The sequence below is a fragment of the Dermacentor andersoni genome, chromosome 8, assembly GCF_023375885.2.
Source record: "Dermacentor andersoni chromosome 8, qqDerAnde1_hic_scaffold, whole genome shotgun sequence".
Taxonomy (NCBI): domain Eukaryota; kingdom Metazoa; phylum Arthropoda; class Arachnida; order Ixodida; family Ixodidae; genus Dermacentor; species Dermacentor andersoni.
Window position 1 is genome coordinate 52198699 of NC_092821.1, and position 14396 is coordinate 52213094.

The 14396-nt window shown below is 44.4% G+C and overlaps 1 protein-coding gene and 2 long non-coding RNA genes across 3 annotated transcripts in view; 1 reads left to right on the plus strand and 2 right to left on the minus strand.

Moving 5' to 3' along the window:
• Positions 1–8034, minus strand: part of LOC129383470 (uncharacterized) — a 53233-nt gene extending 45199 nt beyond the window's left edge. The window contains exons 1-2 of the mRNA XM_072289670.1: positions 7486–8034; positions 7010–7381 (exon numbers count right to left, since the gene is read on the minus strand). Coding sequence (XP_072145771.1) covers positions 7010–7025 — 16 coding nt within the window. The 5' untranslated portion in view covers positions 7026–7381; positions 7486–8034. The remainder of the gene's footprint in view (positions 1–7009; positions 7382–7485) is intronic.
• Positions 8035–10244: 2210 nt separating this feature from the next.
• Positions 10245–13686, minus strand: LOC140219796 (uncharacterized). The gene is made up of 2 exons (XR_011895981.1): positions 13252–13686; positions 10245–10446 (listed from the first exon to the last, which is right to left on the minus strand). It is a non-coding gene; the product is annotated as an uncharacterized lncRNA (long non-coding RNA).
• LOC140219795 (uncharacterized) lies at positions 10453–12215 on the plus strand. The gene is made up of 2 exons (XR_011895980.1): positions 10453–11766; positions 11835–12215. It is a non-coding gene; the product is annotated as an uncharacterized lncRNA (long non-coding RNA).
• Positions 13687–14396: the final 710 nt, after the last annotated feature.

Below are 14396 nucleotides of genomic sequence, written 5' to 3' on the forward strand. Positions count from 1 at the left end.
CGTCGCTCTCTAAGAAATTCATAGAGGAATAGAAGAGCATTTCCTGAGACACCCAGGGCTTGGAGTCCGTTGACGATGCCAGTATGAAGCACTCAGTCATATGCTTTGGCAATGTCCATAAAGATGGCAAGTGTCGAAATGCCGTCGATGCGAAAGTGCTCGATGTGGCTTAGTAAGTCCAAGGCACTTTTCTGAGCACTCAACCATGGGCGAAATGCGGTTATACATGATGGCAGTTTATTTCCTTGCTTAAGATACTAAGTTAATGTCATACACATTAGTCTTTCCATCAACTCTGATACGCATGATGTTAGCGATACTGGCTGATATGAGGGAAGGTTTGCAGGATCCTTTCCTGACTTGAGCACTGGTACCAGCCATGTTGTCTTTCCACGTTGCGGGGATCTCTCCTGTGCTCCAGACACGATTAAATATGCCCAGAAGGGCTTGCCTTTGCTTGTATGGTAGATTTGTCAGCATTTGATTGCTGATAAAATTGGGACCCACAGCACAGTCTCTTTAATCTGCTAAGCGCCAAATCCAAATCATGAAAGGTGAATGGTGTATCCATCGCATGGAATTCACACAGAGGGCTCGCCATTCCTGCTGATCTGCCAGATGTGTATACACCTGCAAAATCTTCTGCTAGTGTTGGTAAATCTTTTCCTTGTTTTAAAGCAACTGCTTTGAATGGCTTGTGTGGGTGAATCCTTCCAGATAGGCTATTGAGTACTCCCCATATCCTTGTCATGGGAGTAAATGCCAACAAGCTCTCACAGAAAGCAGTCCACTGAACTCTTCTTAAGCTTTTTGTGCGACGATGGATGACGGCGTTTATCCTGTTCTATTCAGTTCTCACAGAGGGATTTCCCTTTTTTCTCATTAGTTTCCACTTTGCTCTCCTACACGTTGTGCAGAGATTCTTTAGTTTCAAGTCAGGAGTAGGGAAATGACCTGGCAGTTTCAACACTGTAATAGCTACTCTCTTGCTCCCCACATATCTACGAACAGCTTACCAGGGAATTCATGCAACACTTCTCTGCATGCATCTCAGAATTTCACAGTACAGCATTGTCGACCAGCAGTCTGAAATCCGATGACGTTTGCGAAGATTGGAAAATGGTCGCTGCCCATCCTGTCTGGGGCCATTGTCGATGATACCAAAAGGTCTATAGAGTGTAACACAAGGTCTATGGCACTCCATGAATCTGGTGGCCTGAAGAATGTCAATTTGCCATCATTTGCCACACATGTCAGCAGCACCCGCGGCAGCGACAAGTTCTTTGCCGTGAAAATCTACAATCTTATCTACCTAAGGCGAATGACGTGTTAAAGTCCCCACAGATTATTCTAGGTGAGGGGCAAGGAGTGCAAACATCCTTTAGAAATGCCTCCGTGGATACCTTCCTTCATGGACTTACATACACTGACACCACACTGAGTTTTCGGTTTCCTAGGCACACTGCAGGTGCCTAGGAAACCATGAACCATGGACTAGAAAACATGAACCACGTTAGGTGCAAGACATGTGCATTTTATGGTGTAAGCTGTTATAGGCTCATTCCAACAGCCATTTCGGTTGGTGATGGTGTCCACCGCTGCTGCCACCTCCGCCGCCAATGTCCATGGCAACTATCGCCGAGAATGAGAGAAAAAAATAATACCGAGCTCTCACTGGGATTGAACCCAGGCCCGCTGCGTGAAAGCCAGCTACTGTCAGCCACGCCAGTGCTTCTTTTTCTTTAACATGGTATTTATTACAAGGAATGAAATGATGTACGTACAGGAACTATTTACAATATTATGAGCACCAGGGGGTCGTAAGTGATCACAGGTACACGAGCAGTACGTACAAAGAAAATGACACACAAAGCAACATCTTCCATCACAAATTGAAAGGAGAAGTTAAACACCTAATCAAAAGTCGATACCAATCCGGCTGACATTCTCCTTGATCATAAATTCCCTTTAAAAGCACAATCATTTGAGCGAAATGCGATCTTGACGAAATTGTTCTTTCTGCATTTCAGTCTTGCATACGAGTTTTCCATAGGCTATGCAAGCCTATCAGTAAAAACATATTGTATGGTGCGTCATCATATGGAACAGCAAGATATCGGATACTGTGAAAGTTTAGATCAAAAAATATTTTTGTGGATTTCTATGGAAGACATCCCAGAATAAAATGGCACCTGTACAAACAAATAAAGCAGTGTTCAATAGTTTAAGGCACGTCAAAAAGGCAGCAGTTAATTGATGAAACAAAAATGTTCTTTTTCCAAAGCCATGTTCTAACTTGCAAGGTTTCAGTGTGTAATGTGTAAAAAAAGTTTTTGCGGAAGGGGAACTGGCATTTTGCACACTCTCGCAAGTACATCATGTCCTGGTAATCTGATGTATACTGATCAATAAAACAGCAGTGGGAACAACATCAATATTAAATCTTTGTAAAGATATTTTCATGACACACTGAATAAATAATCTTTAGAGAAACAAACAGTCAGAAAAGCAATAGAAAAATAAACCTCACGCATCGACTTCATAAACAAGGTCTAGAAATAAAATGTGAGGACACCACCAATTCTGGTGGGACATGAACCAAGTTAGCCTGCAAGAATGCTCTTAATACTGGACGAGAGATATGCTGAAAAAAAGAAAAAGCGCGACACTAACTGTCACATATACAAATGCACCAACCCTAATCCTACCGCACTCACTGGTCGACAAATGTCGCATATCATAGGTTCAAAACTGGAAGATCATATAAATCCTGTAAAAATGTTTAACGTAATGCCTTGCGCAGTAAAGGACCTGAAAGTCATAGAAAGCTTTGGTAGCCAAAAACATGCTGCAGGTGCCACTCATATGAAGTTCTACACCGGCACCAGTGTTTCAACCATTAATGAGGGATGGTTCACCAAGCCTTTTCCATTGACATTGTTGTAGCCGTCGAGTGTGTGGCTGAGAAGTTTAGTGAGGAGTAAAAGGTCACCTCATTTTTACTACGAAAGATAACCAATTGCCAAATTCAGCTCATCACACCGACCTACTGCAATAAATTCCATCAACGCTATTTTTCATATTCTAATCTATTACTTCATCTTAAACAATATGGTTTCGTGCATAGTAAGATTGCGCTTCACTTCAAGGGTGCCTTCGACAGCGTTTGGCAGCCCACAGCATCACACCTTCTCAGGTTTCATAACTGTTCCAAAAATTCCAGGAGAATCCATCTCACAATGAATGACCCTTAAAGCTAATGCAATTAGCATTTAAGCATTGTAGCAAGTCACTGAGCTGCTGAAGACACATTGATTTAGAATCTGTAGTGGTCAGTGTGAAACCTCCACTACTTTGGCTATGTGCAACACTGCATACAGTGGCTATACACTGTCTCCGGGATAGGCCCATTTCACTATGACACTCACTCACTAGTGTCTGCCATGACCATGATGGCAACAATGCAGTCACGATGGTGTAATGATGTCGATGGAATGGCGAAGGCCATCATGCAGTCATCATGATGAGGGCATGATGAAAATGAGATGATTCTGAAATGATGATGATATAATGACAATAGCGTGAAGATGACAGAATAAAGACCATAGGATGAAGATAATCATGCGATGACTATGACGACAGTAGCATGAAAATACGACGAAAGTGGAATGCTGACAATGGAACAACCGTGACAGCACCACGATGATGGTATAGCAACAAATGTATGACAACTGTATGATGATGATGCACTGAAAACAATGGCTTGATAATGGTGCATATTCACACTTGAATGAAGATAGTGTGATCATAAGCCGAAGGAATGATGTCTATATAACAACAAAGGCAGTATAATGACAAAGGTGTGATGACAATTGGACGAAGTCTCTGAAACGATGACATTGGTACAACAATAGCGTGATGACAATGGGGTGGCAATGGCTTCATGACAACAATGGCATGACAAAAGTTAGATGACAAAGCTGGAATCTCAATGATAGAATTACCCCAACATGATGACCATGACCCTAGTGGCCCAAGCTGGATATTTTTTTTTACACTGCACCGCCTTAAACAAAAGTGTTTGCCGCAGAGTGCCTTTATGGCAAGATCGGTATATAAACGGCTTACAACTACCCGAGATGATCTGGAGAAAATATTTTTAGTGCAATAACTTCTTCGTGGCCATCAAATACACTTAATGTGAAAGTAATCTTTTTTTTTTTAAAGCTAGCAGATTACCTTGGTCATCGGGTCAATGTATGAGGCTTGATAGATAAACTCAACGTGCCTGAGATAGACAAAGAATGCTTGCTGTGTTAAATCCTTTACCAATTTTCTTCAAACACCACAGACATTCACTGCTCTGGCAAGGTATCAGTCACTCCAATTGTATTTTCCCAAGGCTCACCATTACCACTGGATGCCCTGTGCAAGAGTGTACAATCAAGCACATAAACCACTATCTGAAGAGGACCACAGGAGTGGTATATCAGGTTCTGCTAAGCTGTGGAAGAACCTACATCAGGCAAACTGGCTGCACCATCAATTACCGAAAGCGGGAACATGGAAACAGTCTAACGCAGTGTTTCCCAAACGTCCAATCTGCAGTTGCATACTTCGAAACATTTTGGAAACTTGTCTGTTTTAATGGCCTAATAACTGCTCTCTTGCTTTAACCCCCCTCTTCTACATTGTAATTTCGCAGCCCTTTCATGTGCTTCTTCATTCGCGGAAACAAAAAAAAGTTACACGAAGTGACGTCAGGCTTTTAGGTACACCCCTAATATGTGGGTGCAACTTGCAATACCTTTCTAAACATGGTAACAAATTTGATTAAAATATATATATATATATGTTTGTCTGCTTTGATTTTATAATGGATGCAGTTTATAGAACTGCAATATCTGTTCCTGGTGCAGAGTTACGAATCTGTAAACTTTGTGTTTCTACATTTCTTAAACTTACCAATTTTCAGCTACATATGTAAAAAAACATTCAGGGCCTAAATCAAATCAAAATTCCACTTCAAACAGTCATTGGAATTTAACAGTCTCTTTCATATGCAACAAATTTTATTAAAACCAACTGTGGAGTTCTCTCAGAAAAGCAATTCTGATTTTAATGTGTATTTGAGTAGGCAGCATCAGAGTTGGGCTCGAGCTAAGCTTCCTCTTAGTAACTGGGCTTGGTCCACCTTGCTCAGCACAGGACTACAAAACACATCTGGTACAACAACAAGAGTCTCAAGGTCTTGCTTTGTGGCACTGTTGCCATCAGTGTAGTCCCAAAAGTTGCATTATAAACAGACCCGTCGTGGTTCCTGGGTGTTGCACTGCTAAGCATGAGGTTGCGGGATCAAATACCTATGTAGTGGCCACATTTAGGTGGGGGTGAAATGCAAGAGTTACGAGGCACTTAAAGGGACCCTGAAACGATTTTGACAATTTTATACAAACGTACTGAGTCGTTAGAGTAGGTCCTCCTGATCATTAATTGACGCATCTAAGTACTCTACGTAAAGCGTGTAATTTATTATAAGGTTTCAAAAATGTACATCGCTGCCGATTGCAGCACACTGCTTGGCGTAATTTTCAACCGGCCCTACACATATGACATAAATCACCAAATTGACGTCAGTAGTACGAGCTATCCGATTGGCTGCCCAGAGCGCGTCATCAATATTTCTTCCACCTTTATGGCGAACAAATGATGTTTGTAATAGTTGGAATGTTAGTTAATTTGTTTCTATAAAAAGAAAGTAACAGAAAGAGAATGCAAAAGAACAATTTCTCACTACACTTAAACACTTCCGGCACACAGCAAGCGTCGTCTGCTTGTGTTACAATGTGTTCCGTCTTGACGATAGCTCTGTGGTCAGTGTCGGTCAGTCTTTTCGTAAGCACCACGAATCACCTTTGTTGCGTTGTGGGCTGCAAGTGTAGTGACTGGCAATATGTCAAGCTGCGACATCGTGTCCCTCTGCAAGACAGCAGATGAGCGGAGTGGCTGCAGCGCATGTGACTGTTGTTATCCAATCGGCGCCAGATTTCGCGCGTTTGCGGCCGTCCCTTTACATCGGAGGATTATTACCACAGTAGTGTTTCGCGAATCTGGTATTCGGGTAAACGCAAACGAGAGGACAGGGCATGGTCGCTTGACCTTGCCGTTTCACGGGATGAGCAGAAGGGCAAACGTGAATGATCTGCATGGTGCAGCCACCTGGTGGCACAGAGCTCAATCAAACACAGTAGCAGTAACGAAGTGTATTCTTTGCTGCTGGTGCAAATTTTCCACAGGAGTGTAATTGTTAACATGCTGTTCTTGTAAATGTTTAAAATATTTTACACTTTGTTATAGCAATATTAGCTCTTTGTTTGGCTGGTTAAGCTCTGCACGAACAGGTGGATGGACCATGCAGACCAATCAGGCCGCTTACGTACGTCTACACTAAAGTTCCTTCATCAGCTTGAGTTTATGCCTCCAGCCATTCGTCGAAAGGACCAGACCGCCTGTGGTTACCGGAATACCAGACAGGTTCGGCACTGCGACAGAATGCTCGCAACGGACGCTGCTTCGATAGCTCTCGCTTGGGATCAACTGCCAAGCAGCTGCTGGAGAGGTTGGAGAGGCTTCGCGCGCTCACTCCTAGAGAACCGGAAGTAGATGACACAACTTGCCATCATGACGCAGAGCCAGTGAAGGTGAAGCTTAGCCCCGATCGCTCGGCGAACGAGTTGAGGAGAAATACATGGCTATGGAGGAGGGTAACTTATAATCGTCCGTAGCTCTCTTAATATGAGGCGCTTCACACGAATTGTGGTGTGAATGATTAACTTTAGCTGTACCCTACGCATCTGCAAAATTTGTCCGAACTGTTTCAGGGGCCCTTTAAGTCTCCTTACGTGCACTGAATGCAAAAGTATTCTGACTTTCCTGTGCGATACTTCTCACTTCGTCACATGCTCAAATTAAGCAATGTTGAATGAATCAATTCCAAAGTTTTACTTGCCAGAACCACGCTTCATGAGGCGCGCCGTAGTGGGGGACTCCGTATTTATTTTGACCACCAGCTGATCTTTAATACCGGTGTCACACGGCCACTTTCTTCACGATCAAGCCCGATCTGGATCGAAATTCTCGACTGCACTTGGCTCCCTCGCGCATGCTGCGCAAAGGAACCAATCGCGACAGAGAAATTCAATACGGATCGGGCTTGATCGCGATCAAAAGTGCACCGTGTAATACGGGTGTCACACGGCGCACTTCCTGTTGCGATGGGGCCCGATCGGGATTGGCTCCTTTGACCAAGCTACGGTCAGGAGCCAATAGCGGTTAGGGCTCGATGGCGATCGAAAGTGGCCGTGTGACACCGGTATAACGCCTCATGAAGCGTGGTTCTGGCAAGTAAAACTCACACAATAACACTCACACAATTAAGTGTGCCTCTTAATCAGGCAGTGGCTTTCGCATGTAGAACTCCAAAACCCGTATAACGCGCCCCCATGTTTGACCCTTGGGCAATATCAATTTTGAGGTTGGCGAGGTCGGTCTTGACGGTGTGACAACTAAATTTTCGAATTGGGCAATTTTTTTTTTTCAGTGTGGGCCACGGCGTCCGTCCGACGCCGGGTTTTCCGCTTCATGGGGCACTTAAAACGGACGTATATGGTGTGTTGCGTGCACGTCAAAGAAAAGAACCTCAGGTGGTCAAATTTTTTCAAGCCCTCACACACTCACACAATAACACTCACACAATTAAGTGTGCCTCTTAATCAGGCAGTGGCTTTCGCATGTAGAACTCCATAATTCAATCGTTATAAACGGGAGCTTTCACTATGCTATGACAATACTGGGTTTTGGGTGCCTACACCAAGCCAAATTGGTCTGTTCACCGAACTTCTGCCAAGTCGCAATATGCACAGTGAACTCATTGAATAGGCCCAGTAGAACTCACACAGCAATCTACTGTACAAATGAATCTGCATTCGCAATATCATAGGGCGAATTGCGTGCACTGTCTCATAACTTGACAGCACTTACACTTACCGGCGAGAGCTCGACACTTTGACACTGCAATTTCAAGTACAGCGGTTTCCGCAGGATTGCCGTGTTTTGCGTGAAGTGTCGCTGCTTTATCACTGCACTTGTCAAGCAATATGAGGGCTCGTAGCTCTCTAGAAAGCGTAGAATTGCAGCACGCACAAGGGTCGCCGGACCTATGGGTTCGTAGCGGACGGTAGCGGGTTCCTATGGGCTCCCCGTAGAATAAATTGGGCAGTATCTCGTCCGTACGACAAAAGAATGGGAGAACCAGGGACGCTTCCGCAATGACGCCACCAGAGAACGCTGCGATCGACGGGCGCGTCTAGCGCGCGAAATTGAAACAAGTTGTGCGAAACATTCTCCATTTATAAACTAAAACGCCCTCAAAACACAATTAAAACTATTATAATTTGCAAAAAAAGTTAATAATGCAAACTGTTAGGATATATAAATAACGCCGTCAAGCTTGCACTTTTCCAACCACAGATCATGTAGTGTTCCAGATGGTCTTCCCAGCCCTTGGGATAGGGGACTCCAAAGTGGGGAGGGATGAAGAAGGCGGCATAGAGTTTCTCACTATAACACCTAGAGGGTAATCTGGCGCCACCGTCTATGGGAGTTTCTTAAGGGGGCACCGTGCCGTCATGGGAATGACGGTATATGTGTCTGCGAGGCTCGTGTTGGCTGGTGTTGTAAGAGGCTTCGTCTAAAACGTGGATATGGCTACGAAAATAACGCGTTCTCAAAGTAAGATCTTCATAAAATGTTTCCATTCACGCATATTACATCTTTACTCACCCACGATGAATGACCAAGCGAAGAAAAGCAAGAACAGACGACCAACTGTTTCAAAGCGAGCGCGAACCTTGTCGTCTGTCCTCCAACTTTAGCGGCACGCTGATACTTCTTACGTAAAATGTAGTCGTACACACAATAACAAGTTCTCATAGTTAAACAAAACATGTTTTCGCGTAATAATAAAGCTAAAACAGCTTTTTACGTGCTGTTCTAGTAGAAAATGAATCATTGTGACAGACGGAACGGTACTTGAGGTGTACTTGCCAAGCGCGTCTTCAAGGTGTCCTGTCTCTACGAGAACGATGCCAATCCGAATCCACAATATACCGGCATTCCCATGCATACCACAGCGCAGAAGCACCAGATTTCCCTCTAGGTAATGTAGTGAGAAACTCTATGGAAGGCGGATTGCGAGAGTCATAGAGTTGGAGAGTCATAGAGTTAGAACAACTCTAGAGGAAAAGCTGGGCCGGAAAAGTGGGAACCTCTAGGGCGCCGCCCTGTTGCTACTGGTCAATGTGGCCAGCGCAATTATTATTGAAAGAGCTGAAAACAAGTACAGGTCACCGTATGCTTTGTCATCTAAAAACGCATACCTGAGGTTTTATGAAGGTGGTGGGTTAATATTAAGTTTACAGAAAGCGATCACTAAGTCCGTGACTTATGTAAATCACGAACTACGCATTCATTTAATAAAGGATGACCCGAATTTCGGTTTCGAATCTGTTTTTTGGATGCGTAGTAGTTTCGTACAGTTTAGGTTTGACATGCGATCGCGCGTCGACATCGGACGCTATGGCACACTCGTGCCTTCTGTGCCACCGAAGCCCCGAAGTGCCCAGGCATATACCTTCACATGTAAGTAAACGAATGTATCTCCTTGTTGAGAATATCACGCAAGTAGGCAGCTCTTGTGGGGCATCACAATCGTTTGAGAAGCGTCACAGTAGAGCATTTTTCTACATGCGGAGCGGCGTTTTTATTTGCAGGTTTCCCTTCAGTAGGAAATTGCTGGACAGGCGGACCAGCGCACCGGAATTGTACTGGCGAAGCCACAAGCAACTCAAAGAATCTGTTTAATTGTCGCACTTTGAACAATCATGCTTCTACAAAGGCCACAGCAGAAAAACAGTCTGATGCCGAGTATTTCTGTGCCACGAAGTAATCAAGAGGCGAGTGCCTAATGCGGACGAAATCGAGTGCATCGAGACTTAGAACGACAGAAAGCTGAGCTAGTTGGTAAGGATTCATCATGCAAAACAGAGGTGAGGCGTGCAGACAGGACACAAGAGTAGAGAAGTGGGCGGCGCTCGTGTTGCATGTTTGCTTGTAAATACTCTATTCTTGTGTCCTGTCTGCACGCCTCACCTCTGTTTTGCATAACGAGTGTATCAACCCACATATTAATAGCGTAGGCGTTTTATTAACTGTGCAATATTTTCAACACTTCCTTGCATGCCATTTCATGTGGAATATCTTTTTTGGTCACAAATTTGTGCAGCGAATCTATTTGCATGATCGACTTCGGGCCTGTAGGTCCGTTCACTTGCACTTGATGCTGTCTTTTACATGTATCCATAAACTGCAGATATGCACATCAGATCCCTGCGAGCATTTTCAAAATTCAGTTATTTTAGACAACAGGCACATATGCAATACTGACATAATCTCAAGTACCACTAAGCAGCTGGGACACATTTTTGTTGACCATACTCGCAGGTAAAATGAGTAGATTATGTGGACAGCTCCAGCTCATTTTCCTAAATCACTGTGTACAAGGGGTATGCAAAAATAATTTTTTTCTCGCGCACCGATTCTTTTGCTGTATAAGCAAGAGAACCCACCACGTTAGTGTAACGTATCTTGTACATCACACTAATAAGTGCTTTAATTTACCAAGTGAGATGAGTTACTCTTATGGGTCATTCAGTCATATCACACTGCAAGCTGCATTCATCAATCTTCAATTGGATTTCGCAAGAAACATGTTTCCCTTTTATGCAGATATGCAATGGCAAGCCCTTCCGTGTGTTCCAAAGGTAAAATTTAAGCTCGAAATTAAAGAAGACATTTCTAGTCAGAAACAAGCAAAAATGGTGAATGCAGAGTATCAGAAGCCCAAGGTACAGAAATTATGAGAAGTGTCGAATGATTTTAAGGAAAGAATGGTATTTGAAGATGCAAGATTCTTTAGTGGAAATCAAGCAAGTCAGTATAGGTAGAATACTCTGAGAAATTATGCGAGTAATGGGATAGCACACAATGGGTCAGGAAATGCGTTGTTTTTCTGAAAAACTAAAGCTGATGACTGTCATATCATGAGTCACTTTAGCATCATGAGACTGCTGTTTGATAAATTCAGAAACAAACCAAAAAGCAAGCCATGCAAAAATAAAAAAAAAACTATTTAATGATGCTCTCTCCACACTGGGATAAATAATAAGAAACGGATCACGTCTAATGTGGACATATCAGACACCTTGTGAAACACTAAAGGAAAAATTCAGTTTCGAGCTATGGCACTTGCCGCATAGATGTGGGGGGCCTTGCACCAATAGTAATAGTTACCACTGCATCTAGAAATTTAAAGCATTCATGCAGACAAGGATGATTCTTTATATTTTTGGCTACCACTTCAAATGCCTCCACTAAGTGTTACAATGCTGCACGCAGCCATACTAAGGATCTCACAGCAACACTTGCAGGTAAACAGCAAAAGCAGTCAAAGTGCTGGTGTATTCTGGACACTGTCTTTGAAAACTTTTAGGCAAGAACAGTGCAAGAAACAGACATAAGAACTGCATTTATTTCTATAATTCCCCATTTGAATGGCCTTTTCTTTTTCCTTCGACAATGCGTTCGCCTAGCCACAGCAACTCCCTCATACAGACTCCGCAAGCCAAGAGGCCGTGGAGGCAAATGCAGGTAAGAGGCAAGAAGCAATAGCACTGGTATCGACATTCATCTAATTTCTTTCTTTTTCTTTCGTTTAGACAGCCAGCACACCTCGAACAGCCACCTTGACTGCGGGTGTGTCACCCTAGTCGCCAAGGAAACATTTGAGGGAAAGTGACAGGCAATGTGAACAGCCACTTCTCCATGTAAACGATACTCTTTCTCTCGGATGACTGCTACGTTCGCCACGCCAGCACACTTGTGCACAAAGATGCCGCGGAGGCACGTGCAGGTCAGAGGCAAGAAGCAGTGGCACTGGTGTCGACATTCGCCCAATTTCTTTTTCTTACACTGAGGCAGCCAGCACACCTTGAACAGCCACCTTAACTGCGGGTGTGTTAGTAGATTCCTGTTGTACATATGCTCATAATAAACTTCAGTAAACTTGAACTTGATAATAAACTTGAAGGCAAATGGGACATTGATGCATTGTTTTTTTGAACATTTATTGTACACATACAAAATATGTTATACTTTGCAGTGCTATAGAGCGTATTTTGAAGCTTCCCCCTATATTTTGCACCTTTAATTACGTATGTGTTGTGTGGCCCTCAATTCAGTTCATGTTGTAGCAGTTGTTTTGTCTGTGTATCGCACATTGGCTTAAGCTCGTGATATCCACATACTTCTCTCACATATACAAAATAAAGTTCTATGTAGTCCTCAGTGTTACAACAAAAAATGAAAGTAAACAATCCGATCGTGGAATTGTGTTTATTACAGTCATTCCTATGACAGTTACTGACAAGTTGACAACTTGAACTGGTCAATCCGTCCATAGCCTCCTCTATTTTTCAAAAATAAAGGAGGCTATGATCCATCATGGCAAGGAATTGTATGTATCCATAAAAAAAAAGGGGGGGGTATGTGTGTGTGTTTGTAGTGGGGGGTATAACAGGATTAGGGCGGTACGAAAAAAATGTACCAACACCGTCCTCTAGACCCATTCCGTTAAGGTACCGTAACAAAGCGCATTAATATGATGAAGTTCATACAACCAACTCTGATATTACTACACACGCCAGGCGACGCGAGCTACATTTGCCATGACGCATTCGCGACTGCACCGGATGCCCTCCATATTATTCTCATTAATCGTGCTCACTGCACCGAGGCAAAAGAAAGATCATGGGCGCAGGTGCCTTTAAAGTATCTCGACCTTGCGAGGCACTGCTGCGCGTGCCAGGGGAGCTGTCCGTGCGAACACTCCCTGGCACACACCTGCCTCGGCGGCCCCAACCTACGTACCGTTCTGCTTCGAGCTTTGATCCCCCCACTGTCCCTTGGGTGCCCTGGAGTTCCTGTGCCGCCTGCTTTATTATAATCTCAGGTGCTCTCCTGAGACTTCCGTTTGTCGGCTACATGTGCCCTATAGCTGGATCAGTACTTATAATAATAAAGAAACCCGATCTATCGTCGCTACGATAGATCGCGAAAGCGGCTTTTGCAACATACCGCGCCCGTGCGAAGAGAATTACGGAACGCCAACGAAGAATCTGACCACAGCTTCGAGCTCGTAACCTCGTCGAGTACGTGACACTCCTGCAACAGGCATGACCGCTGAAAACCGCATACCGCCGGAAACTTCAACAGGATCATCCCTCGGTCGCATAACTGCCACCTGTACGGCCAACATGGACCACACCCACACCGTCCCGCAACATAGAATAAAGAACCAACTTATAAAGCCCAAACACACGGCTGCACGCACACATCACGACACTACTAGCGAGGCGCCATGCTGCTACGCTGCTACGGTTGCCGGATTAAAACTGACTACTGTCACCAAGTCTAGCAAGCGTCTCAGGAGCTGGCAACCTCGGCGCGTAGCAACATGGCGGCGCTCTTGCGGTTCCCGATTTCAATGCATGGGCCCTATGGGTAGCTTGTCCTCTAGAGTCAGTATAGTAACTCTATGGCGAGAGTGAATGCAGACGGGCGAGTGCAGGTGGAGGCGCAAGCGGGGAAGGGCATGGCGGAAGCGATGACCAAGGCGCGGGAAGTGGTAGGCGACAGCATGGAGGGCGACAGCCTGGTCATTATGCATGCTGGGCTCAATGGTGTGCCTATATATAAAGGGACACTAAAGCGAAACAATAAATCAGTTTAGTCTAATGAATCATTGTTTGATAACCCTGCAGGCAGTCATTTTAAAAAAATGATTTGATTATTAGATGAGAAAATGAAGGTCCAGGTATCAGTATTTGAATTTCGCGCCGAAAGCCCGGCGCCGGTACGTCTGCGTGACGTCAGGGGTTCCCATGGAGGAAGGAAACTGAGGAGAGGCCCTATCCCTCCGCGCGCTAGGAGAAAAGTGTGGAGGAAATGACGTAGTAGGTTCTCCTCTTTCTGGCTGTTTTTTTTTTATTTCTTTGCTGTAGCGGCCACGGCTTTCGGGCCACAATGGCGGCTTTGTTATGGTTCTGTGCACTCACACATGTCGCTCCGTAGGTTTCGTACCGTGGCAAAGGCGCCGTGCGGGCAGGTTTGCGTTGGTCTCCGTGTTTTGTTGCGCTGTGTTATCTGGACCGTGCTCTACCGGATGTTGCTGTGGCCGGTGGGACAGGAGGAACTAAAGTTCGTGAAATGAACGCGCATGC